The sequence below is a fragment of the Strigops habroptila genome, unplaced genomic scaffold, assembly GCF_004027225.2.
Source record: "Strigops habroptila isolate Jane unplaced genomic scaffold, bStrHab1.2.pri NW_022045628.1_ctg1, whole genome shotgun sequence".
Classification (NCBI taxonomy): Eukaryota; Metazoa; Chordata; class Aves; order Psittaciformes; family Psittacidae; genus Strigops; species Strigops habroptila.
In genome coordinates, this window is record NW_022651105.1 from 163,554 (window position 1) to 190,227 (window position 26,674).

Below are 26,674 nucleotides of genomic sequence, written 5' to 3' on the forward strand. Positions count from 1 at the left end.
CCATTTTCCCTGGATTTTCCCCCGATTTTCCCCAATTTCCCTGGATTTTCCCCCATTCCCGGGGGATTGGGGGGGGGGGGGCTGAGTTTATAGAAAGCAAAAACCATTTTAATTTACAAAGTCCTAAATGTACAGAATTCCCGATAAAAAACGCCGTTATCCACAATAAATACAAGTACAAAACTATTTATAGGATGGATAATTCGGGATACCGGGAATGGGGGGGTGTGGGGGGGGGTGGTTTGGAATGATTCTGACCTTCCCCCATCCCAAAATCCCACTAAAACAAGGATTAACCCCGCTCCCGGCACCAAACCCCCCCCCAATTCCATGGATTGGGATAAGGCTGAACCCCCCCCTCGGCGCCACATCCCATGGGATAAAGTGGGGGTTTTCCTACGTAAAATGAAGGCGAAGCCCCGTCCTGCGCCCCTGTTTTGGGGGGAAATAGGGAAAATCTCCTCGTTTTCCCATTTTCCGGGTGGAAGGGAGGGAAAAGGTGGATTTAAGGATCCCGATGGCTGGAAGAAAGCGAGATTTCCATGCTAAAGAGCCCCCCAAACCCAGGATTTAATACACATCGATATATAGGGATAAGGGAGAGATCCAAAAGGAAAGCGCCAAATAGTGGGAAAATGGGAATCGTCCCTTATTGCTGCCCTGATCCGGCCGCAAGGCCGGGAATGGGGCTCTGGAAGGGCAGGAAAAGCAAAGAACCCCCCAACGCCAGGAGCTGGGGGGTGTTTTCCATACGGAAGAGGGATTCCCTAAATCCCCATCGCTCTCTAAGGCCTTTGGAAGGGAGAAACTCGGGATCAAAACGCAACCGGGAAGCGTTTGGCGGCTCCCGGCATTCCCAAGTGGCTGCGGCTCCCTTTGGGATGAGGGAGAAGGGAAGGAATGAAGGAGGCGGCGGGAATTGGGGGGTTAAAGAGGAGGAATTGGGCGCTGGCGGTGAGCAAGCGGTGAGGAATGCCGGAATGCCGAGAGCCGCGGCGTTCCCAAGCTCCGGAAAAGGGGATTTATGGATCCTGGCTGCGCTAAACCCCACCTCTTCGACCGAGAGAATTCCCGCTTTTCGTTTGAAAACATCAAGTTTGGGGTCGCTTTTCTCATTCCCAGGATTCCCTTTCCCTGTTTCTGCCCCCAAATCCCGGAGAATGGGAAAACTCCCTAATAACGCTAAGGAAACACCCGGAAAACGCCGCTTTTCCGCCCATTCCAGAGTGGGATCCGCAATGCTTTACCCCCCCCAAATCCCGTTTTCCTGGGTTTTCCAATCAGGCAGCTATGGATACAGGATGGGGGAGGCTGAACTTGGTGCCTTGAATGGGAAAATAAGGAAAAGTATAGGGAAAACCACCGGGAAAACGGGAAAAGGCCCGGCCCCAGAGCGGGAATGACGAATACTTCCGGATTGGGTGTTTTTAGGGAAGGGGTGGAGAATTCCTCATTGTTTTGGTGCTTCCCCCTTTAGAACCTCAGCTTTTCCAGAGGGAGGACAGGGAAAAGCAGACCCCTATTCCCAGCCCTTTGCCGCAGGGATTTGCCTCCCCCTCCAGCACCCACCGCACCGTCGCGCTTCCTCCTTTCCCTGCTTTTCCCTCCGGATGACCCGAAACCCTGGAATAACCCCAACTCCAGCTCCTCTTTCCTAAGGGGGTTGATGGGACCATAGAAAAGCGGGAATAACCCCACTCTTGGGAATCCGGAATCCAAACGGGGGCTTCAACGCAAAGCACGCGGCGCCGGGAATTCCGCCGCCTTTCCACCCCCCAACCCCCCGTATTTCCGGGGTCTCCATCCCGGAGTTTTCCCACCACCCCCCCCTCCCCATTCCCATCTTCCCAACCCTTTCCCATGGGAATCCAAGCAGGAGCTTCCTCTGTTATCTGGTCAACGTCCTGGCTCCAAGGCCACCGTTGTGGTTGGGGGCAGCGACGAAGGTGTCCGTGCGGTGGACGGGCGAGGAAAAGGGGGAAGAGGAGGAATTGTAGGAAGAGGAAGGCGTCCGGATGCTTTGGGAAGCGCCGGGATGCTGCTGGAGGTTGAGGATGCTGTCGATGGCGCTTTGGAGATGCTCGTTGAGGGCATCGTCTTGAGGGCTGTCGCTGGAGAAGCTGGCGTTATCCACTTCCAAGGATTCCGACTTGCGGCGCTTCGCCGCCGGGAACGGCGCTTCCCAATGGAGTTCCGGCCCGGAGCTTTGATCCGGAGGTTCCGGTTTGATCATCCCATGGTAAAAGTCCTCTTCTACCTCCGCGAGCTCCTTCATAAGGCCACTGGTGGAGTCTTCAGGCTTGGCCGGCACCAAGAGCTTGGAGCTCTCCTCCAAGCGGCTCTTCTCCATCGGCTTCTCCCGGCTCCTATGGGATGTGATGACGCTCCGGGAGCCATCCTCATGCTTGAGGTTGCTTCCCGCTGGGATCTGCTCCGCTTTGCTGCCTTTGGAGCCGGGATCGGGGCCCTTCTCCCCCACGAAGGCATCCACGTTCTCCCGGTAGGTTTTCCGCAGCGGCAACCGGCAATAGGTCACCATCGGCTTCTTCTCGCTCGGCCCCGACGCTCCGTGGTCAATGGAGCCGTTCATGGTGGCCCCGGTGGCTCTGATGACCCTACACGTGCTGGGAGGTTGGTGCACGGGGTCCAAGGCCGTGTTATGGACCACTTTGCTCAGCCCGGCCTCCTGCTTGATCTTCAGCTTGAGCCCGATCCGGCTCCGGGCTTCGTAGGTCTTGATGGGAGGTTTGCTCCGGGATGGAAGCGCGTCCTCGTCCCCATCCAACGGCGCCGGGGTGGCTTTGGCCCAAGTGACCGATGGGGACCCTCCGCTGTGTTTGATGACCAGTTTGGTGGGGTGGACCATGGGCGCGGGCGCCGGGGGCACCTTCAGGCTCTCCGGGGTTGGGGTGGTGCTGGAGACCGAGGTCAAGGCCGAGGAGGATGAGGAAGAGGAGGAGGCGAGGCCGGGAGCGCGGGATGAGGAGGAGACGTACTCGTCTGGAAGGGAAAGAGGAGAGTCAGGAGCTCCGTCCGCGCTGGGAACGCCGCGGGTTCTCCATAGCTTCTTCCCCTCCCCAGTTCCCAGTGGAAAGAGAAAGGACTGGGAATCACGTGTATCCCACCTGGTTTCTCCTTGGCCAGCTGCTTGTCGAGGGCCAGTGTGGTCTTCTCCTCCTGGATGAACATGCGGTCGATCATCACCATCTCGGCTGATGGGCTGACCCTCTGCATGGGGTGGGAGGGAGGAGGAGGAGGATAAAGGTAAGGATAAGATCAGGATAAGAAGAAGGAGCAGATGGAGGACGAGGAGGAAAAAGAGGAGGAAAAGGAGAAAGAGGAGAGGAGGAAAAGGAGAAGGAACAGGAGAAGCAGGAGTGGGAGGAGAAGGAGCAGGAGAAGGAGCAGGAGAAGGAGCAGGAGCAGAAGAAGGAGTGGGAGCGGGAGAAGGAGCGGGAGCAGGAGAAGCAGGAGCAGGAGAAGCAGGAGAAGGAGCGGGAGCAGAAGAAGGAGCAGGAGTAGGAGCAGGAGAAGGAGCAGGAGCAGGAGAAGCGGGAACAGGAGAAGCAGGAGAAGCAGGAGCAGGAGAAGCAGGAGCAGGAGAAGCAGGAGAAGCAGGAGAAGGAGCAGGAGTAGGAGAAGGAGCAGGAGTAGGAGAAGCAGGAGAAGCAGGAGAAGCAGGAGAAGGAGAAGCAGGAGAAGGAGCAGGAGAAGCAGGAGAAGGAGCAGGAGTAGGAGAAGGAGCAGGAGAAGGAGAAGCAGGAGAAGCAGGAGAAGCAGGAGAAGGAGAAGCAGGAGAAGGAGCAGGAGAAGGAGCAGGAGTAGGAGAAGGAGCAGGAGAAGGAGAAGCAGGAGAAGCAGGAGAAGCAGGAGAAGGAGAAGCAGGAGAAGGAGCAGGAGAAGGAGCAGGAGAAGGAGCAGGAGTAGGAGAAGCAGGAGAAGGAGCAGGAGAAGGAGCAGTAGTAGGAGAAGCAGGAGCAGGAGAAGCAGGAGCAGGAGAAGCAGGAGCAGGAGAAGCAGGGGAAGGAGAAGCAGGGGAAGGAGAAGCAGGGGAAGGAGAAGCAGGGGAAGGAGCAGAAGCAGCAATGGTTACACCTCATCCCACCATCCATCCCTCCAGCTTCCCGCAGCGCTTGCCGCCCGAGGCCGGGAATGCCTGCGGCGGGATGCGGGGTGCGGTGGGGACTCACCCGCGACTCCTCGAGCAGCAGCAGCCGGTACTTGTTGAGCATGGCCTGGGTGCGCTTGAGCAGCTGCGTGGAGACCACCTCGAACTCCTCGTCCACTGCGGGCACAGAGCACAGCGCTGCCGTCAGCACCACCACCACTACCGGGCTACTACGGCACTACTCCGGGGGGGGGGGGAAAGGGAGAGGAGGAGGAGATGGAGGAGGAGGGTAAGGATGAGGATGAGGAGTAGGAAGAGGAGGAGGCAAAGGAGAAGAGGAGAAGCAGGAGAAGGAGAAGGATAAGGGAAAGAATAAGGAAGAAGAGGAGGAGGAGGAGGAAGAGGAAGAGGAGAAGGGAAAGGTGAAGGGGAAGGAAAAAGAGGAGAAGGAGGATAAGGATGAGGAAGAGGAGGAGGAAAAGGAGGAAAAGGAGAAGAGGAGAAGCAGAAAGAGAAGGAGGAGGAGGAGAAGGGAAAGGGAAAGGTGAAGGGGAAGGGAAAGGAGAAGGAGGAGATGGAGAAGGAGGGTAAGGATGAGGAAGAGGAGTAGGAAGAGGAGGAGGCAAAGGAGAAAAGGAGAAGCAGAAGGAGGAGGAGAAGGATAAGGGTAAGAATAAACATAAGGAGGAAGATGAGGAGGAAGAGGAAGAGGAGAAGGGAAAGGGAAAAGTGAAGGGGAAGGGGAAAGAGGAGGAGGAAGAGGAGGAGAAGGAGGGTAAGGATGACGAAGAGGAGTAGGAAGAGGAGGAGGCAAAGGAGAAGAAGAGAAGCAGAAAGAGGAGAAGGAGAAGGGTAAGAATAAGGATAAGGAGGAAGAGGAGAAGGGAAAGGGAAAAGTGAAGGGGAAGGGAAAGGAGAAGGAGGAGGAGGAGGAGATGGAGAAGGAGGGTAAGGATGAGGAAGAAGAGTAGGAAGAGGAGGAGGCAAAGGAGAAGAGAAGAAACAGAAGGAGGAGAAGGAGAAGGGTAAGAATAAGGATGAGGAGGAAGAGGAGGAGGAAGAAGAGAAAGAAGGAGAAGGAGAAGGGAAAGGTGAAGGGGAAGGGAAAGGAGGAGGAGGAAGAGGACGGGAAGGAGGAGGAAGAAAAAGAGAAGGAGAAGGAGGAGGAAGAGAAGGAGGAGGAGAAGGAAAAGGAGGAAGATAAGGAGGAAGAGGAGGAGAAGGAGAAGGGAAAGGGGAAGGAGGAGGAGAACACCCTGAGGAACGGGGTTTTAACTACTCCACCACTAAGAAGCTGCCGGGGTTCCCCATGGACACCAGGCCAAACATCCATTTGAACCCTTCCAGGTGGAAAACCTCCAAAGCTCCCCTTGGGAATGGCTGAAGCCAGGAGATGTCCAAATCCCCCTTTTCTCCAAGCTCCCCATGGATTTCCCCCCTCACCCTTGCGGTAGTCGTGGGCCGAGGGCAGCATTCCCTGGTAGACGTGGTAGGGCAGGAGGCGCTGCAGGGCATCATTGAAGGAGCGGAATGCCGTCTTGTAGTCGGGATGCAGCACGGAACCCTGGTGCTTGTGGAGCTGCTCCAGGAAACTGGAAGGAATGGGAAGAGCTGAGAGGTCAACGGGCGGAATTCCCGGTGTTTCCAGGAGGACTGGACATGGGAAACCCACAGCGAAGGACTCACCAAGCTTCTTTGCTGGGTTGGAGCGTTGGGGCTTTCTTCAGGCCAAGTTTGGTGTCGTACTGTGGGGAGGGAAAAAGATGGGATGAGGTGATGGGATTCACCGGGATGGGATTCAACACAATGGGATTCACTACTCCAGAGGGGGTTCATCCAAGAGATGGGGAAGAGGGATTGAGATGGGGAAAGGGATTGAGATGGGGAAAGGGATTGAGATGGGGAAGAGGGATTGAGATGGGGAAAAGGGATTGAGATGGGGAAAAGGGATTGAGATGGGAAAGAGGGATTGAGATGGAGAAGAGGGATTGAGATGGGGAAGAGGGATTGAGATGGGGAAGGGATTGAGACGGGGAAGAGGGATTGAGATGGGGAAGGGGGATTGAGATGGGGAAGAGGGATTGAGACGGGGAAGAGGGATTGAGATGGGGAAGGGGGATTGAGATGGAGAAGAGGGATTGAGACGGGGAAGAGGGATTGAGATGGGGAAGAGGGATTGAGATGGGGAAGAGGGATTGAGACGGGGAAGAGGGATTGAGATGGGGAAGGGGGATTGAGACAGGGAAGAGGGATTGAGACGGGGAAGGGGGATTGAGATGGGGAAGGGGGATTGAGATGGGGAAGGGGGATTGAGATGGAGAAGAGGGATTGAGACGGGGAAGAGGGATTGAGATGGGGAAAGGGATTGAGATGGGGAAGGGGGATTGAGATGGGGAAGAGGGATTGAGATGGGGAAGAGGGATTGAGATGGGGAATAGAGATTGAGATGGGGAAGAGGGATTGTGGAGGCAGAAAAGGGCTTTAGGGATGGAGCATATGGCTCGAGAAAGGTTTGGAATGAAGGAATGCCGCGAGGGACTGGGAATGATGGGCTTTGAGGTCGCTTCCAACCCAACCTATGTGCTGATTCCATGGCTTGTTGTGAACAAAGGAGTTTTGGGGTGGAAAATACACCAACATCCCCATGGGATCGATGTGTAGGGGTGGTTTATGGAGCTCCCGCTCCCATGGGATGTGCAAACAATGGGAATAAATGGGAATTTCCCTCCAGGACAAAGCAGGAAGCGGCCCCATCGCTTGGGGCTCCATGCATGTGTTGGGAGCTCACCAGCTGCTGGCCTTGCACAGGGACTGAGGGCACGAGCTGTGGAATTCCCTTTCCAACCACTTGGATCTGCAAAGGGCCCTTCCCGAGGTTCAGGCCCGGGACGGAGCTGATCACTCCGGGCTTCGGCTGTGGGAAAGGAAGGAATGGTTTAAATAGTGGGAGAAATCATGGGGGAAACCTGGGGATTGTTTGTGGGAAAAGCTTGGGACAATGTGGGAAAACCTTGGAATAATATGGGAGAACCTTGGATTAATGTGGGAAAGCCTTGAAATGAAGCGGAAAAGCCTTGGGATAAAGTGAAAAAGCCTTGAAATAGAGTGGAAAAACCTTGAGCTAAAGTGGAAATACCTTGGGATAATATGGGAAAACCTTGGAATAATGTGGGAAAAGCTTGGAATAATGTGGGAAAACCTTGGGATAATGTGGGAAAACCTTGAATAATGTGGGAAAACCTTTGAATAATGTGGGAAAAGCTTGGAATGCAGTGGAAAGCCATAGAAACGGGTCCCTCACCTGCACTGGCTGCTGTATGGCAAGTGGCGTTCCCGGCTTTCCCTGGGCCACGGCCCCTTTCCCAGCAGGAATCGGGGTGGAAACACTGGCGAAGGTCTTGCTCTCGGCAGGCGCCGGGGCTGTGATTCCTGGCACAGGGAAACCAAGACAAGGGGTTCATGTTCCAGCAGGATAATGAAGGACCTGGATTCCCCCAGCGTGTCCCATCCCAATGGATCCATCCCGACAGACCCATCCTGGCTCCCTGTGCTTGCAATCCCCAAAACAAGGGGGACGTGATGCTAGTGGTGCAGGATGCTCAGGGATGCTCGTGCACCAGGATGCTCATGGTCCAGGACACTTGTGCACCAGGATAACCATGTACCATGATGCTTGTGCAGCAGGATACTTGTGGTCCAGGACACTTGTGCCCCATGATACTCGTGCATCAGGATGCTTGTTCACCAGGATGCTTGTGTACCGGGATGCTCATGGTCCAGGACACTTGTGTGCCATGATAATCATGTACCATGATGCTTGGGCACCATGATGCCTGTGGTCCAGGACACTTGTGCACCATAATACTCGTGCACCAGGATGCTTGTGCACCAGGATGCTTGTGGTCCAGGACACGTGTGTGCCATGATAATCATGCACCATGATACTTGTGGTCCAGGACACTTGTGCACCATGATACTCATGTACCATGATACTAGTGGTCCAGGATACTTGTGCACTGAGATGCTCATGGTCCAGGACACTTGTGCACCAGGATGCTTGTGGTCCAGGACACTTGGTACATGAGTATTATGGTGCACATGATGCTTGTGCACCAGGATGCTCATGGTCCAGGACACTTGTGTGCCATGATAATCATGTACCACAATGCTTGTGCACCAGGATGCTTGTGCACCAGGATGCTCATGGTCCAGGACACTTGTGTGCCGTGATAATCATGTACCATGATGCTTATGCACGATGCTTGTGGTCCAGGACACTTGTGCACTGAGATGCTCATGGTCCAGGACACTTGTGCACTATGATACTTGTGCACCAGGATGCTTGTGGTCCAGGACACTTGTGCACCATAATACTCATGTGCCATGATACTAGTGGTCCAGGACACTTGTGCACTGAGATGCTCATGGTCCAGGACACTTGTGCACCAGGATGCTCATGGTCCAGGACACTTGGTACATGAGTATTATGGTGCACATGATGCTCGTGCACCAGGATGCTCATGGTCCAGGACACTTGTGTGCCATGATAACCATGTACCACGATGCTTGTGCACCAGGATGCTTGTGTACCGGGATGCTCATGGTCCAGGACACTTGTGTGCCATGATAATCATGTACCATGATGCTTATGCACGATGCTTGTGGTCCAGGACACTTGTGCACTGAGATGCTCATGGTCCAGGACACTTGTGCACTATGATACTTGTGCACCAGGATGCTCGTGGTCCAGGACAGTTGGTACATGAGTATCATGGTGCACATGGGGCCCCCCTCCCATGTGTCCCCCCCCACACACACCTGCGGTGGCCGTGGTGGTCGTGGTTGTCACCGTCACCGTCACCGGCTGCCCTTGGCCGCTCACCAGCACCGAGGGGGCTGAGGTGCCGAACGGGGCGAGCGCAGCGGGGGCCTGGCTGGCCGGGGGCTGCTTCGGCTGCAGGATGATGCCCTGCGGGGGGAGAGGCCAGAAAACACCATAAAGCGCCCCAAAAGCACCATAAAGCATCCCAAAATCCACCATAAACAGCATAAACCCCCCCCAAATCCACCACAAACACCATAAACCCCCATAAACCACCCCAAAATCCACCATAAAGCACCATAAACCACCTCAAAATCCACCATAAACAGCATAAACCACCATAAACCATCCCAAAATCCACCATAAACACCATAAACCACCCCAAACCCCACCATAAACCACCCCAAAATCCACCATAAACACCATAAACCATCCCAAAATCCAACATAAACACCATAAAGCACCATAAAACACCATAAACCACCCCAAAATCCACCACAAACAGCATAAACCACCCCAAAATCCACCATAAACACCATAAACCCCCATAAACCAGCCCAAAATCCACCATAAACCACCCCAAAATCCCCCATAAAGCACCATAAACCACCCCAAAAACCACCATAAAGCACCATAAAACCCCAAATCCACCATAAACTACCACAGCCCCCCGCAAAATCCACCATAAATCATCCCAAAATCCACCATAAGCCACCATAAACCACCCCAAAATCCACCATAAAATCTTAAAACCACTATAAACGACCATAAAGCACCATAAACCACCTTAAAGCACCATAAACCACCCCAAAATCCACCAGAAACACCCTAAACCATCCCAAAATCCACCCTAAACCGCTCCAAAATCCACTATAAAATGCCGTAGAACACCCTAAACCACCCCAAAATGCACCATAAACACCATAAACCATCCCAAAATCTACCATAAACACCGTAAAACTCCATACACCATCCCAAAATCCACCATAAACACTATAACCCACCATAAACCACCCCAGATCCACCCCCCAGCACTGGAAAACACGCCCCGAGCCTGCGGAATCCGGTGCTTTTCCCAGTGGGAGACGCCAGAGAAGCCCAAAAGCTGCCGCTGAGCTCCGGGCACAGGGTCCCCCCTTCCCAAAAACACACCCAAGGAGGGGGCGGTATCAAATTCCAGTTGGGAAAAGCAGCTCCGGTGCTGCCTTTGGCATTCCCAGCCTTGGGAATACCGAAGAAACCCCCCTGGATTCAGTTAATTCCTGGTACTCCATGGGCAAAGCCCGGCCCCCCCATCAGCGAGGCTCCGCTCTCACAAGGGTTGGAGCAATCCCGGAGCATCCCAGCGGGAATGCCAACCCCGAACCACAACCAGGGGCTGGGAATGGGGCCAGGAGCGGTGGCGGCGGCACATGCCAAACGTTATCCCGAGGCAAAACAGCCCAAAGAACACCAGGAATGAGCCGAGGAAGCGGCGCTTGGCTCCGCTCTATGTGCTGGATGGGTTTTGCTTCCCATTTAGCCTTCAAAATCCCGATTTCGGGAAGTTTGCGGCCACATTCCAGCCTCAACCCCCTCGACGGCGCTTATTTACCTGCTGGAACCTGTCCAGTATTTGCTTCTGCTGAGGAGCGGGATTGGGAATAGCCGGGAGGGTTTGGAATTGGCTCGGGACCATCGGGAAGCTCCTCTGCTGCTCCGTGCTTAGGTGCAGAGCGTGGCTGGGAGCAGGGGGCTTGAGCTGGCTTTGGGCTGGGAATTGCAGCTGGAAGTGGGGGGAATGGGAATGCGGGATCTCAGCGTCGGGCTGTGCCGCCGGGAATGCTGCTTGGGGCTGGGATGGGGGACGCAGCGGGTGCTGCCCGCCCCCCAAGGGGGATGAGGAGGAGGAGGATGAGGATAACTGGTTGGGAATGAGGTACAATGGGGCTTGTGGGGTGCAGGGCCGGGCGAGCGGCTCCGAAGGGGGCCGGGATAGGGATTGGGGTTGGGAAGGGGGTCGGGAAAGGGGTTGGGGTTGGGAAGGGGGTCGGGATGGGATTTGGGAGAGGTGGGAGGCCGGGAGCTGCGGGGTGTCCCCAAGGGGAGGATGAGGTAGCGAAGGGGACGGGGATGCTCCAGGGAGCTTCTGCTGCAACAGAGAAGGAAAGAGGAAGACGTTAGTCCAAGCTGAGGAAGGAATTCCGGCTCCATCGGGATCATTCCCGCTCTGAAAGCGGCTCCTGAAAGCTCTGGGATAATCCGGAAGCCTCAGGAATGCTGCCGGCATCACCCAGAGCTTTTAAAGCTGGTTTGAGGGTGAAGCAGGGAGGGATGTACCAGGATTCCCACCGGGAATTGCGCTCTGCCTCCAAATATCCCCCCCTGGATTAATGATTACAGGCCTTAAAGTCCTGATTTCTATGGAAAAATGAAGGAATGGGGGGGGAAGAAGGGATAAAGGCTTTGGAATGGGAAGAGAAGGAAAAGAGGCAGCTTTAGGGTTAGTCTGGCAAGCGAGCGGGAGCAGCCGGAGCTTGGGATGGAGGGATGGATGGAGGGAGGGATGGATGGATGGAGGGAGGGATGGAGGGAGGGAGGGATGGATGGATGGAGGGAGGGAGGGATGGATGGAGGGATGGATGGACAATGGGAAGGGGAAGGATTTTGGCCCCACTTTGGCTGCAGCTCGCCCATTCCTGTCCCCCCCAGCACTGGGAATTGCACTTTGGGAGCACAAGGGGGGAACCCCCACCATGGAACAGAAAATTCCCATCACATTCCAGCTGTGGAGGGAGCATCCTGCTTTCTCCTTCCCGCCCTGGCAAATCCATGGGTCTTCCATCGGCTACGCAGGGAAAAGCGGGATGGGAGGAAGAGCCGATGTCTGGCCCCCGCGCTCTTCCCACTCCACTGGATTCATTGGGAATGCCACAAGGAGAAAGCAGCCCCGGGTTGGGATTGGGGCTGTCAATCCCAAAGTGGGATCCATGGACAAGGGGGATCCAAAGGAACATGGACAGGATGAAGAGGTGGGACCAGGAGAACCTCATGGAGCTCAAGCAGTTCCAAGGGCAAGGGCCTGCCCATGGGGCAATTCCAAGCACAAACCCAGGTTGGGGAATGGATGGAGCATCCCTAAGGAGAAGGACTTGGAAGTGTTGCTTGGAGCAGCTCTGCTCTGGAGACAGGCTGAGAACATGGGGTTGTCCATCCTGGAGAGGAGAAGGCTCCATAGAGACCTTAGTGCCTAAAGGGGCTATGGGAGACCTGGAGAGGGGCTTTGGACACGGGATGGAGGGATGGGATGAGGAGGAACTGGGAGAGGGAAGAGTTGGATGGGATCTTGGGAGGAAGCTCTCCACCATAAGGGTGGTGGGACACTGGGATGGGTTGAATGGAAAAGGTTTGGCTGCTCCATCACCAGCAAGGCCAGGTTGGAGCAACCTGCCCCATGGAAGGTGTCCCTGGAGGTGGGGTCTGGATGCTCTCCAGCTCCTTCCCAACCCCATTCCATGATTCCCAACATCTCCAGGGATCTGTGAGTTCCTTCAACTCCAAGGAGTTTGAAGCTTCCCACCACTGAGATGCTGCTGCTGCTGCCACCACCAATGAGAGCCACAGGGAGAGCTCCTGCTCTCATCCCATTCCTTCCTCTCATAGCTCAAGGACTTCCAAAAGACGAGTTGAAGGATCAAACCCGGTGTCCAAGACGTCCCCAAAGCCCTTCCCAACGCAGCTAAAGCTGGAGGAGATGCCCACAACCACCATTGGAACCACCTTGACCTCCACATGGCCCCAACACGTCCATGCTGGGGCTCATCCACCACCACTTCCAGAGCCACCCAACTAGTTGGAACCCACGCATGGAGGTGGAAAACCATAAGGAAAAGCCAATGCTGTGGGGTGGGATCAACCCTGAGCTGCAGAGGGAGGAGAACGGGGTTGAGGGACAACCCATCGTGAGGTTCCTCCTTCCAAACACAAGGCGCTGGCCCCAAGCCCCACTTCCAACCCCATCTACTGAGGCTTTATGGTGAGAAGACACCACACCAAGGACCAAGATGATGCTGGAGAACTTCTCCCATGTCCCTTGGTGCGAAGCAAACCCCAACCCATTCCTCCCCGGTGCTGGAGACCACCACGAGTGAGCTTCTCCTTACCTGCTGAAGGAACATCTGCATGGAGTCCTGGTTGATGACAGCTCCAGGGGCCGCTTGTCCCAGGATGATCTTCTCCGGGCTGGAAGCCAAAGTGGGGCTGGCTTGGGAAGTGACGGGCTGTTGGGCTGGAGGTGCTGGTGGGACGTTGAGCTGGAGAGGAGCCGCTTGGGAGGTCTGGACGGTGAGGATGGACGCCTGCTCCGTGCTGGCCAGCAGGTTGGTGCCTGTGCTTGCTTGGGCTTGGCCAAGGCCGGGGCTTTGGCTGCTGGTGGCAGCAGAAGGTTGGATGCTCACCGCTTGCCCCATGCTCTCGGTGGCGTTGAGCATGGCCACTTGGTTGGGCAACGTCACCCCTTGGATCACGGGTTGGCTTTGGGTGCTCAAGCTGCCGGCCAAGGAGACGGGCATCTGGAAGAGCGCTGGTTGTCCCACCTGGCCAGCCTGGAGCTGGATGGGAGCCGAGAGGATGTGAGCGGTGCCATGGGCGCTCTGCGAGGTGAGGACCTGGCCCAGGTTCAGCTGACTGGTGATGTTCTGGTTGGTGAGGAGCTGCGCCGGCAAAGCTTGGTTGGTCAAGAGTTGCCCACCGGGCCCTTGGCTGGTTATGATGTGGGCTTGGCCACCCGGATGGGAAGTGGTCAAGATCTGGCCCCCCATGTTGGCCTGAAGAGCCGAGAGCTGCTGCGGGAGCTGCACGGTGGAGGCACCAGCGAGTTGTCCAGGGAGGAGGAACTGGTTCTGGCCCTGCAGCATGGCCTGAGGGACGTGTTGGGCTGGGATGACGATGCTGCTGCCCTGGTTCAGCAGATGGACACTCATGGGTTTGCTGAGGGCTTGTTGCTGTGGTGGCGGCTGCTTGAAGACGTTGGCTGGAAGCCCTTGGGGGAAGCCCGAGAGCACCACGTTCTGCCCGGGTTTGCTGGCCATGAAGGTCAGGTTCTGCTGGGCCTTCTGCTGCTGGAGGGCAGCTTCGTTCTGGATGGTCAAAGTGGTGTTGTTGGAACCAAAGGGCTTGGGGGTGATCTGGTAGAGCTTCTGCTGGAGGACACCGGCAGGTTTGGGTTGGATCGGGGTCGGTGTCCTATGGATGATGACATTCTGGGCTTGCACCAAAGGGCTGCTCAGGTTGGAGGTGACAGTGAGAGGTTGGGAACCTTGAGTCCCGGCTACGCTTCCGAACATGGAATTGCCATTGAGCGTCGTGGTGGCCACCGTGGGCAGGTTCTTCTGGATGACGAGACCAGCACCTTGTGGAGAGACGCCCGTTGAGGCCAGGGTGACCTGCTGCTGCTCGGGCGCTGGCTGCGTGATGTAGCTCCCAACGGGCATGGTGGCCACTTGGGACGGTTGGACCTGCTTGGCAATGATCTGCTGCGCCGACTGGTTGATGGCCATCACCTGCTGCCCCACCACTTGTATGGGCCCGATGCCCAACGTCCCGCTGGGGCTCCCGTTGGGCAGACCTTGAAGGTTGGAGATGGGTTGGATGGTGACGTTCCCCAACCCGACCTGCTGGAGGAAGGGCTGGACGCTGATGGCCTTGTTGACCACATCAGCTCCTACCGACTGCTGCACCAGGGCTTGGTGGGTCAGGACAGTGGGTTGCTGCAGCCCAATGAGGTCAGCCCCACCAGAGAAGATCTGGGGGGTTCCATCAGACGTTGCCTGCACCACCGGTTGGAGGGTGGGAAGCTGGAAGGAGCCCAGGTCCAGCTCAGCTTCTGCCTCCAGGGTCTGCTCGGTGATGTTGGCCTCTTGGAGGCTCTGCTGGAGGATGTCGCAGGGTTGGTCCGAGTTGGGCAGGTTGGCCCCGGTGCTGGATGGGGACCCCAAGATGTCATCTTCTAAGAAGTCCAGGTCCACGCTGGCCGCCGGCTGGTTCTGCTCCGTGCTTAGGTGGTTCCCAGAGGACTCTTGGACATGGAGCTGAGAGGGGAGGAGAGAGAAGACGTTGAGCTCAAAGCACAGGGAGATGCCTTCAACCCACGTCCACCAACCCTTGGGTGGGAATCTCCCATCCGAGCCTAGAAACCCCAGGAGAAACCATCCCCTTCCTCATGGAGGTGAGGGGACAGGAAGAACCCGCCCCCAAAGGGAATGGACCTTGGCATCCCGTTTTGGGATCAGGCTTGGGAATGCCATGGAGAGCTGGTGGGAATCCAGCCCGAGTGACAAGCAAAGGGGAAGGGAATGGAAGCGTTGCAGTGGTGAGGAATAAAGGGAAGAAACACATTCATCAGTAATTAATAATTCATTAATAATTAATGAATCCAAGACTTATAATAATTGGGAATGAAGAAACTAAAGGAGGAACCAAAAAACTTGGGAATTTCATGCAGAATAACCCAAATTTGGGTGACCACCCCCCAAAAGACGATTTGGAGACTCATCATTTCCTTAGGGAATAATCCCATTCCCAGCAAAGGAAGGATAGGACATGACCAACCCACCCCCCCAGATGAAAGGGAACATTCCCATAGGGAATACTGTGTCCATGGAAGTACGTACCCCAGCACCTTCAAAGAAGGAGCTGGCTGCATCTCCGGTGTTGTCCAGGAGATCATCGCTGTCAATCTGCAATGGAAAAACATGGGATTTACTCTCTTGGGAGCAAAGATGGATCCCAAAATGAGGAAAACTATGGGAAAATGGCTCAATGTGGCTGTCTGGGAAGCACCAAGCGCTTCCCGGCTCCAGATCGGCTCCAAGTGATCCCAAACCCCTGTTGGTGGCTCCAAGAGGTGCCAGAACGTTGGTTGGGCTCCCCCCAAGTCCTAAAACCTCAAAGGATCCAGGACTTGGGAATGATTTCAGGAAAATCCCCTTGTTTTAAGGAAGGAAAACTCCATTCACAAAGGGAGGTTGGTGGGGAAGGGTCTGGGAATGGGTTTGGGGAAGGCTTGGGAATGGATTCAGAAGGGTTTGGGAAGGGGTTGGGATGATTTTGGGCAGGGGTTGGGCAATTCCAGGTTTGGGAAGGGGGTGGGAATGGATTGGGAAGGGGTTGGGAACGGATCCCTCCATCTCTCACCTTTTCAGATCCATGGAGGAAGTCGTTCAAGGCCTGAGGATCGCTGCAAAACAAGACACCACATGGACACGGGACCACGCTTCCAGCCCCAATTCCCAACGACTTCCTGGATCACCATAAACCCCATTGGACCATCCGCTGACCAACAGTTTGGCATCATCTTAATGTGTGGAGATTCCCCAAAGTCCTTATTTTACGGCAAAAGAGTGGAGAAATGGGATTGATCCATGTTGGAAGTGGCTCGAGGGGTGAGTGGAGCCATGAAAACCTCCAGCCCAGGAAGCAAATCCCACCAATCCAGGAGGAATTTTGGGATCTGGGAGGTTTGGAGCACATCTGGGATGACTTTAGGCCTCTGGGGACGTGCCTATGGGCCAAGGGTGGTGGAATTCCCATCCCAATCCATACATGATGCTGAGGGAGCTACTCACCAGATTACATCTAGCAGGCACCGGCCGTCTTCATCATCCATGTCAACTGCAAAGAGCAAAGGCACCACGTTAATCCCATGGGATTCCCTCATCCCAAACACGCCATCCCAGTGTCCAACCAAGGGTCACCCTCCTCTATGGTCACTCAACCCATCACCACTTGGATTCCATCACCAGTTCTCCCAGTTGCACCCACAGAATCCAAACTGGAATGGTTGGGGCTTGGTTTCACCCCATTGAGAGCCCCCATGGACCCACAGCATGGTCCTGGATCCTCCAGGATCTGAATCCAGCCACATCCCAGCACCCCCAGGCCTATCTTGTGCTTTGATCCCTCAGTTTTCCCCACGGCCAAAGTACTTGGAAGCATTTTCCCTCGGGAAGGTGGGATTGAAGGTGGGATCCCATAAGCTGCAAGTCAAGGAGAAGGAAGTGGAGAACCTCCTTGAAGCTCCACCTGGATGAAGCTCCTGGCTTTGAACAACCCAACTTCAACTGTAATTATGGTCAGGATCAGCTATGGAATTCCATGGATAATGGGAATGGTGAAGGCTCGAAGGCTGGAGAATCCTACTTCCATGAATAGTTTCCTGCTCCTCATTCCCAGATTATCCCAGTAGGAAAGCTTAACCCCAGACAAGGTGACGGCACCGGGAAAGGGAAGAGGGTTTAGGAATTCCATTCCGCTGGAAGCGACAGGGGAGGAATTGGACACAGTAACAGCAACAGGGACCCTTGGGATAATCCTTAGGGATAACGATTGGAACGTGGGGTGTGAAACAGCAGCTTTGGGATCGCTCTTGGGAAGCTGAGGCCATCCCATAGCACCCGGAGACAAGGAGCTTCCTGGCTCCATTGGTGAATCCAAAGCCCACATTCCCTTTGGAAAGGGGCTTCCAAGCCCAGGAGTGGTTCATGGAGCCCCAACCGGAACATCCAGCATTCCATGACCATGGAAGAACCAATGAGGACACTCAAGGGATGGACCCCCAGCACGTCCTTGGGAATCCATCCCACCTGGAGCAGCTCATGGAGCTCAACCAGCTCCTGCTCCTGGGGCAATTCCAAGGCCAAGGAGAAGGGATGGAGCAGCCCCGAGGAGAAGGATTTGGGATGTTGGGGGAGGAGAAGGTCAACGGGAGCCACCAACAGCCCCATTGGGTCCTATGGGAGCTCCTTGTGTCCTATGGGAGCTCCCCACTGTGCCCTATGGGAGCTCCCCACTGTGTCCTATGGGAGCTCCCCACTGTGCCCTATGGGAGCTCCCCATTGCGTCCTATGGATGCTCCCCACTGTGTCCTATGGGAGCTCCCCACTGTGCCCTATGGATGCTCCCCATTGTGTCCTATGGATGCTCCCCATTGTGTCCTATGGATTCTCCCTATTGTGTCCAACAGGAGCTCCCCCTTGTATCCTACAGGAGCTCCCCATTGTGTCCTATGGATGCTCCCCATTGTGTCCTATGGGAGCTCCCCACTGTGTCCCATGGGAGCAGCAGGGCCAAGGGGGGGACCCTGCTGGAGCACTGGGGCCAGCTCTGGGCTCCCCAACATCAGGAGACCTGGAGCGGGGCCTTGGACACGGGATGGAGGGATGGGATGAGGAGATGATGGAAGAGCTGGATGGGATCTTGGGATGAAGCTCTTCCCCATGAGGGCGCTGGGACACTGGGATGGATGGAGAAGGTTTGGCTGCTCCACCCCTGGCAGTGCTCAAGGAGCAGCCTGCCCTATGGAAGGTGTCCCTGGGGGTTGGATCTGGATGATTCCAGCTCCTTCCCATCCCAACCCATCCCATGGCTCCATGATTCCTCAGGCTTACCAAGGCCATGGATAAAACCACCCAAGAAGCCACCAAAGACCAAGAGCACCAACAGAAGCCTCCATTTCTCTTCCCATTCCCATTATCCCAAGATCTAGACTCATTCCGGGTCCAAGGATGTGCAGCTTCTATTCCAAAAAGGGGGAGGGAAATGGGAATTCCCTGGTTTTTGGCAGCTCTGGGTGGTACTAACGGGCATCGGCATCACTCGGACATGGAATGACAAGAACAAAGGAACAGGGAATTCCTGGTATTCCCTTCTTTCTTCCAGCATCCTCATGGATAATGCTAAAGAAGGATGAGGAGGACAAACCTCCCAACAAGAGAAGCATCTTCCAGCAGGAAAAAAAGCTGGGAATTCCCATTTCCGTGCAGAAGGAAGCTGGGAATTCCCATTTCCCGCTTGAGGGATGTGCAGAGTCAGCGGGAATCCCACTGGGAATCCCACCGGGAACAGAGGAAGTCTCCATTTCAATGCGGGAGGAGCTGCGGGAATGCCGCGGCCTCAGCTTCTCCCACCGGGATTGAAGGGAAGGATTCCTTTGGAAACCCACCCAGAGCTCACATTCCTAAGGAAACACTCCCCCCCCATTCCAGAAACCGGGAGCTATTTGAGGGATAAACAGTGGCGGGTTCTGTTTTCCAGCAGGAACTTCCAAAAGGATCCGGCTGGATTTGGGAATTCCAGGCTATTTGGAACCACTAAAGCTCAAATCCGGGCTCCCGCATTCCATTGTTCTCCCGATGGGATTTACATCCATGTCTCCATCCCGAGAATTCCATCAATCCTCCTCGCTCCATCACGACAAGGTGACCATCACCAGAGTGGGAATCAGGTTAGACACGGAATTCCTCTTTGGAATAACCCTCCTTAACACGGGATAGGAGGAAAGCGCTTGTATCCGATGGAACATCCCGGTTTTCCAGGCCTGGGATTTGGAAGAGGGAAAACCATCCCCATCACCTCATCCGGAGATCCACGAACAGGGAACAGCAACAGGGATACGTTCTGGAATACAAGGCAGAGCTCCATAGGGAAGCACAAATCCATCGTCGCACTCAAACCCAGCACCTGAACCAGCATTCCCAGGTGCTGGAATTCCTTAACCCCCCTCTTCCCAGCGGGATATTTCTCCTCACCGCTGACTCTCTTATTCCTAAGTGGAGCGAGTTATTCCAGCTGCAAGGATTTTCCCTCTTCCTGGATAAACTGGAACCATGAGGATTGGAAAGGAGCCAGTTAAAGGCTTAAAGTGGGAATTCCATGGGATAAAGATGCCCTAAAGAGGAGGAAATCGCTTCCCAAAGAGGAGCTTCCCCATAAACCAGCGCCGGTTGCACATCCCGGGAATGGTTTGGGCCATTCCTAGAACAAAAAGACCCCAAATCCTCTGGATGTTGGGAATATTGTACCCATTTGACAGCTTGAAGATTCCAGCCCTGAGGAATTCTGGCTTCCCCTCCTTGGCAACACAAATGGAATCCAGGAATTCCGACACCAGTTTGTTACAGGGAGGATTCCCAGAGGAAAACACTGTCTCCAGATGCGCCTTCTCCATTCCCATTGGCATTCCCGTATCCTGGCACCACCGATATTCCAGCTTCTTATTTCTCATGGCAGCGAGTAGCTGAGGTTTGGGAAGCTTCCATGGCACTTCCAGCCCGTTGGATCCCATCCGTAGGGATGGGAAGATGGACACCCCCTGCTCCTGGAGAAACCAAAATCCACCCACATTCCCTTTAGGAATTCCTCCTTGTTTTGTATGAGACAACCATTCCGTGCGGCAGGAAAATGCTTTTGGATGGATCGATTCCCTCAAAATCACTTCCAGACTCGCATTCCCTTGGGAGGAGGAAGACAATGGGAAGCAAAGCACTGGATTTTCAAGGAAAAAGCTTGGGAAACACTTGCTGTGCCGAGGAGGAATGTTATTCCCAGGCTGGAAACGCCATTCCCGGTTCAGCCGGACACCAAGGAGCCGCTGCCGGTGGTTTTCCAGCCCTAACTCCTTGTTTTCCCACTGCTGGGATCAGAACAGTGGTTTTCCAGCAGGGAAAACCAGAGCCTATGTGAAATCCGAGGTCCTGCATGTGCCTGGTGGGAAAAGCCTCTTTCCCACCACGGAATTCCAAGTTCTTGGCACGCAAATGGAGCTTGATTGAGGGGTGGGATTGGGAAAGCAAACAGCAGGAAGAAAGAAGAGGGAAAAGCAGGAATGTGCCCAAATCCGCTTGGGAAAGGGGGCGGGAAGCTCTCAATCCCATCGCCAAAAGCCCAGCACCGGGAAGGGTTTGGGAATTGCGTCCCTTTTGCCATGGAATTCCAGCAGGAAGCACCCAGAAGCTCCCCGCTCCTGCTGGGAATGTTGCCAGGAGCGCATCCGTGTGGATGGGAGAGCGGGAAAAGGGAGTGGGAAGGAAAAGGGGGCGGAAAACACGGGGCTCCACCGCTGGCTCCGTCCCACATCCCGCTCTCCCACGGGATGGAGCTACTCCTGGGAAAAGGGGAGGACGGATGCTCTTCCCTACACACACGGTACGTCTCCGGCACTGGGAAGAGCCGAGTACTTGGGAGAGAGGAGGAAGAGGAGGAGGAAACGGACCTGTAGCTCCCTCCTCTTACTCAGAGGATACAACAGAGGCCTGTGAGCTCCGTTCACTTACTCAGAGGATACAACAGAGGCCTATGAGCTCCATTCACTTACTCAGAGGATACAACAGAGGCCTGGGAGCTCTGTTCACTTACTCAGAGGATACAACAGAGGCCTGTGAGCTCCATTCACTTACTCAGAGGATACAACAGAGGCCTGGGAGCTCCGTTCACTTACTCAGAGGATACAACAGAGGCCTGTGAGCTCCGTTCACTTACTCAGAGGATACAACAGAGGCCTGTGAGCTCCGTTCACTTACTCAGAGGATACAACAGAGGCCTGTGAGCTCCATTCACTTACTCAGAGGATACAACAGAGGCCTATGAGCTCCGTTCACTTACTCAGAGGATACAACAGAGGCCTGTGAGCTCCATTCACTTACTCAGAGGATACAACAGAGGCCTATGAGCTCCATTCTCTTACTCAGAGGATACAACAGAGGCCTGTGAGCTCCATTCACTTACTCAGAGGATACGACAGAGGCCTATGAGCTCCGTTCACTTACTCAGAGGATACAACAGGGGCCTGTGAGCTCCATTCTCTTACTCAGAGGATACAACAGAGGCCTGGGAGCTCCGTTCACTTACTCAGAGGATACAACAGAGGCCTATGAGCTCCGTTCACTTACTCAGAGGATACAAGAGGCCTGTGAGCTCCATTCTCTTACTCAGAGGATACAACAGAGGCCTGTGAGCTCCGTTCACTTACTCAGAGGATACAACAGAGGCCTATGAGCTCCGTTCACTTACTCAGAGGATACAACAGAGGCCTATGAGCTCCATTCACTTACTCAGAGGATACAACAGAGGCCTGTGAGCTCCGTTCACTTACTCAGAGGATACAACAGAGGCCTGTGAGCTCCATTCTCTTACTCAGAGGATACAACAGAGGCCTGTGAGCTCCATTCACTTACTCAGAGGATACGACAGAGGCCTATGAGCTCCGTTCACTTACTCAGAGGATACAACAGGGGCCTGTGAGCTCCATTCTCTTACTCAGAGGATACAACAGAGGCCTGTGAGCTCCGTTCACTTACTCAGAGGATACAACAGAGGCCTATGAGCTCCGTTCACTTACTCAGAGGATACAAGAGGCCTGTGAGCTCCATTCTCTTACTCAGAGGATACAACAGAGGCCTGTGAGCTCCGTTCACTTACTCAGAGGATACAACAGAGGCCTATGAGCTCCGTTCACTTACTCAGAGGATACAACAGAGGCCTATGAGCTCCATTCACTTACTCAGAGGATACAACAGAGGCCTGTGAGCTCCGTTCACTTACTCAGAGGATACAACAGAGGCCTGTGAGCTCCGTTCACTTACTCAGAGGATACAACAGAGGCCTGTGAGCTCCATTCACTTACTCAGAGGATACAACAGAGGCCTATGAGCTCCGTTCACTTACTCAGAGGATACAACAGAGGCCTGTGAGCTCCATTCTCTTACTCAGAGGATACAACAGAGGCCTGTGAGCTCCATTCACTTACTCAGAGGATACAACAGAGGCCTGGGAGCTCCGTTCACTTACTCAGAGGATACAAGAGGCCTGTGAGCTCCATTCTCTTACTCAGAGGATACAACAGAGGCCTGTGAGCTCCGTTCACTTACTCAGAGGATACAACAGAGGCCTATGAGCTCCGTTCACTTACTCAGAGGATACAACAGAGGCCTATGAGCTCCATTCACTTACTCAGAGGATACAACAGAGGCCTGTGAGCTCCGTTCACTTACTCAGAGGATACAACAGAGGCCTATGAGCTCCGTTCACTTACTCAGAGGATACTACAGACAGCTTCACTACCAGCTCCATCCTCCTACTCAGAGGATACAACACAGGCTTGACTCCAGCTCCAAGTAGCTACAAGAGGCCTGACTTCTAGCTCCATCCTCTTACTCAGAAGATACAACACAGGCTGGACTATGAGCTCCATCCTCTTACAGAGTGGATACAACGCAGGCCTGGCTTCTAGCTGTATACGCCTTCCTACTCAGAGGATACTCTCCACGCCGCCGTCCTCTCACTCTAGAAATGATACTAGTGGTAATAACGGTGATAATAGTGGAAATAACAGTGCTAATAGTGGTAATAATGGTGATAATATACTAATAACAGTGCTAATACTGCTACTAGCAATGAAATACTGGCAGTAATGATGAAAATACTACTACTAATGATGAAAATACTGGTAATAACAACAAAAATACCAGTAATAATGATGAAAATACTGGTAATAATGATGATAATACTACTAATAGTGACGAAAATACTGGAAATAATGATGATAATACTGCTAATAGCGACGAAAATACTGGAAATAATGATGATGATACTGGTAATAGTGATGAAACTACTACTAATAATGATGAAAATATGGGTAATAGCAGGGCAAATACTGGTAATAATAAAAATACTGATAATAATGATGAAAATACTGGTAATAACAATGAAAATACTGGTGATAAGTATTAAAACACTGGTGGTAAGGATGAAAATACCCGGAATAGTGATGAAAATACGAGTAATAACGACGATAATACTGCTAATAGCAATGAAAATACTGCTAATAACGATGAAAATACTGGCAATAATGATGAGTAGTATTAACAATGTAAATAGTGGTGACAATGACAAAAATACTGCTAATAATGATGTTAATACTGCTAATAACGATGGAAATACTGCTAATAGTGACAGAAATACTGCTAATAGCGATGGAAACACTGGTTATAACGACGGAAATACTGCTAATAACCATGGAAATAGTGGTGATAACGACGAAAATACTGCTAATAATGATGATAATACTGCTAATAGTGATGAAAATACTGGTTATAACGATGGAAATGCTGCTAATAACGATGGAAATGCTACTAATAATGATGCAAACACTCTTAATACTGATGCAAATACTCCTAATAATGATGCAAATACTCCTAATAATGATGCAAATACAGATACTACCCATAATAACAATGATGATAAGGATAGGAGCACTAATAATAACTAATAAAACCAAAGATCAGCCCAATTATTGACACTGCAACCAAGCGCCAGCACCAAAGTGGAGCCTTTCCCCATCCCAACAGCTCCAGAACATGACACTGGGAACACAAACCCTGGAGCTGCCTCAGTTTCCCTTGGGATCAAACAAACCCAACTCATGGACACAACACAACCAGGAGCGACGGCGGCATTCCGATAGGAAAACCCCCCCGGAACGAGGGGAGGGTGGGATATAGGGAATGACTGGAAGCAAACAAGAGGGAAAACCGCCGGGAATGGGTGAATTTGGGAATCAAGGAGCCTACGGAGCCCGCGGCCACCCGGCCGGGATTATCCATGGGAAAAGCTGGAATACCTGGAAGCGGAGCAGGGAAATGACAACTAGAAGAAGGGTTTGAGGAGCAGCCAACGTCCTTTATTCAGCTCGGGGGGTGGGGGGGGGGTGTTTAAGCATCCCAAAAACCACGTCGATCCCAAAATCCCACCCTGACTTTAACCAGGAGCAACCCCCCCCATGATCGGGAATGGCTCCGCTTGGCATCGCTAGGCCGGAGCGCGGCATTCCCGGTTTTCCAGTGACACCCCGACAAGGGGTGTGGGGGGGGGGAGCTTAACCCCGATCTCCCACTTCCCCCCCGTGTGCATCCCATGGGAAGAGGAGGAGTGGGGTGGGGGGCACCCAACCGTTAACATACCCCCCCCATATCCTCCTCCAGGATAAGGCGCTTCCCGGTGGGATACGGGTTGGAATTGGGAGGGGGGTTGGGTTGGAATCGGGGGGTTTGGGTTGGAATTGGGGGGGTTTGGGTTGGAATTGGGGGGTTTGGGTTGGAATGGGGGGGTTTCGGGGTGCGGGTTGGATTGGGGGGGGGTTCAGGGTGCATAAAGGGGGGGGATCGCAAAGCGACGTCTCCATAGAGGGGGGGGGCACATTGTGTCCCGCAACCGCGACCGCACCGGGAGGAAGAGGCTGGTCCGGGAGCGGGAGGAAGGGGAGGAGGGGGGGGGGGGGGGGAGGGCGAAGCGGCGGGGCCGGGCCGCGGGGCTGAGGCTCGGAGGGTGCGGGGTGAGGCGCAGGGAAGGGGAAGCGGCGGCGGCGGCGGCGGCCGGGCCGGGGGGAGCCGCCCCCGGTGGCCTCGGCCGCGGTTAAAGCGATTTAACGCGAAATCGCTGCATTGTGCGGGACTCACCGTGGTGTCTGAGCAGCGCCCGGCGCGGGGTCTCCCGGACATCCCCGCACGGGCGGCGCACAGCGAGGACCCCGCCGGGCACCGACACTTAGAGGTTCAACGCGGTGCCTGATCCCAGCGCCGCTGCTCGAAGGAGGAGCCGGGAAGGGAGGCGCGGAACGGGGCACCCCCGGAATGGGGGTGAGGAGAGGGGGGGAAAGGGAATGGGGGGGGGGGGGGTGACTGGGAAAGGGGGGGGTGAGAAACACACACACACACACAAACACCGCCCCCCCCCGCACCCCCACACTGGGGCGGGATTAGCATAGGGCACGCCCCCCCAGGGCACGCAGCGGCGCGGGCCACGCCCACGCTCCATAGATGGCAAAAAGCACGCCCACTTGCCATATAAAGGGAGGACCACGCCCACTCTGCGCTCATATTAGCATAAGCCACGCCCTCCGACCAGTACTAGCGTAAGCCACGCCCCTCCGGTCTCATATTAGCATACGCCACGCCCCTCCGCGCTCATATTAGCATACGCCATGCCCCCCCCGCTCTTATAGCAGCATATACCACCCCCCAAGTCTATTTGAGCACACACCAGAGCCCCACACCAATGTATTAGCGTAAACCACGCCTTCATATGCATCTATTAGCATAAACCACGCCCCCACTGCGCTATAATGGCATAAACCATCCCCTGTGTGTACATATTAGGATAAGCCACGCCTCCCTGAGGATATATTAGCGGACACCACGCACCCCCCAAGTCTATTTGAGCACATAACGCAGCCCCATAACAGTGTATTAGCATAAGTCACTCCCCTATTAGCATAAACCACGCCCCTCTATGTCTTATTGGGCACACGCCATGGCCCCACACCAATATAGTAGCATAGGCCACAGTCCCCACCCCTCTATTAGCATAAACCACTCCCCCAACTTCCATATAAGTGCACAGGACATCCCCCCCGCTGATATATTAGCATAAACCACGCCTCCATATCATATATTAGCATAGTCCACGCCCTCTCGACTTATTTTGGAACATTCCACAGCCCCACATCAATGTATTGGCATAGGCCGCGCCCCCAGTGATGCATATTAGCATACACCAAGCCCTTAATTAGCATAAACCACGCCCCCAAACTTACACATAACTGCACATTATGGTCCCCCCACACCAATGCATTCGCATAACCCAAGCCCCTGACCATGTATAAGCATAAGCCACGCCCCCATCATAGGCACCACCCCATGCCCCACTCTTAGCATAAACCACACCCTCACTCCATGTATGGGGAGAAGCCACGCCCCCAAGCCCATTGATTGGCCTCCATCCCCTCATTAGCATACACCAGGCCCATTTTTGCCAATAGAGTGGCATTCACACCCCATTCATTAGCATACGCCACTCCCCTTCCTCGCCTCATTTGCATTGACCACGCCCGCCCCCCCGGGTGCCATTCCCACCCCTGAACCCCAACATCCCCC

The 26,674-nt window shown here is 54.3% G+C and overlaps 1 protein-coding gene across 3 annotated transcripts; it reads right to left on the reverse strand.

Annotated features, from left to right (window-relative positions):
• Nucleotides 1-86: 86 nt before the first annotated feature.
• Nucleotides 87-25,502, reverse strand: BICRA (BRD4 interacting chromatin remodeling complex associated protein). 3 transcript variants are annotated; one of them, XM_030475020.1, is made up of 14 exons: nucleotides 25,199-25,502; nucleotides 16,535-16,580; nucleotides 16,104-16,146; nucleotides 15,581-15,646; nucleotides 13,073-14,998; nucleotides 10,525-11,058; nucleotides 8,927-9,077; nucleotides 7,410-7,537; nucleotides 6,897-7,022; nucleotides 5,795-5,853; nucleotides 5,552-5,700; nucleotides 4,191-4,285; nucleotides 3,126-3,228; nucleotides 87-3,000 (listed from the first exon to the last, which is right to left on the reverse strand). In XM_030475020.1, the coding sequence occupies exons 2-14, from the start codon at nucleotides 16,573-16,575 to the stop codon at nucleotides 1,889-1,891; spliced, it is 4,533 nt and encodes a 1,510-aa protein (XP_030330880.1). In that variant the 5' UTR covers nucleotides 16,576-16,580; nucleotides 25,199-25,502; the 3' UTR covers nucleotides 87-1,888. The 3 variants fall into 3 exon arrangements, with proteins under 3 accessions (XP_030330880.1, XP_030330879.1, XP_030330881.1); XM_030475019.1 differs by having other exon boundaries at nucleotides 10,525-11,061; XM_030475021.1 differs by lacking the exon at nucleotides 10,525-11,058.
• Between the last annotated feature and the right edge of the window lie 1,172 nt (nucleotides 25,503-26,674).

Excerpts from the sequence above, each read along its gene's own strand:
- BICRA (XM_030475019.1), bottom strand. The coding sequence starts at position 16,575 with ATGGATGATGAAGACGGCCGGTGCCTGCTAGATGTAATCTG. Across the intron at positions 14,999-15,580 it reads CCTTCTTTGAAGGTGCTGGG|CTCCATGTCCAAGAGTCCTC; the intron begins GTACGTACTTCC and ends CTCCCCTCTCAG. Across the intron at positions 5,701-5,794 it reads CAACCCAGCAAAGAAGCTTG|TTTCCTGGAGCAGCTCCACA; the intron begins GTGAGTCCTTCG and ends CATTCCTTCCAG.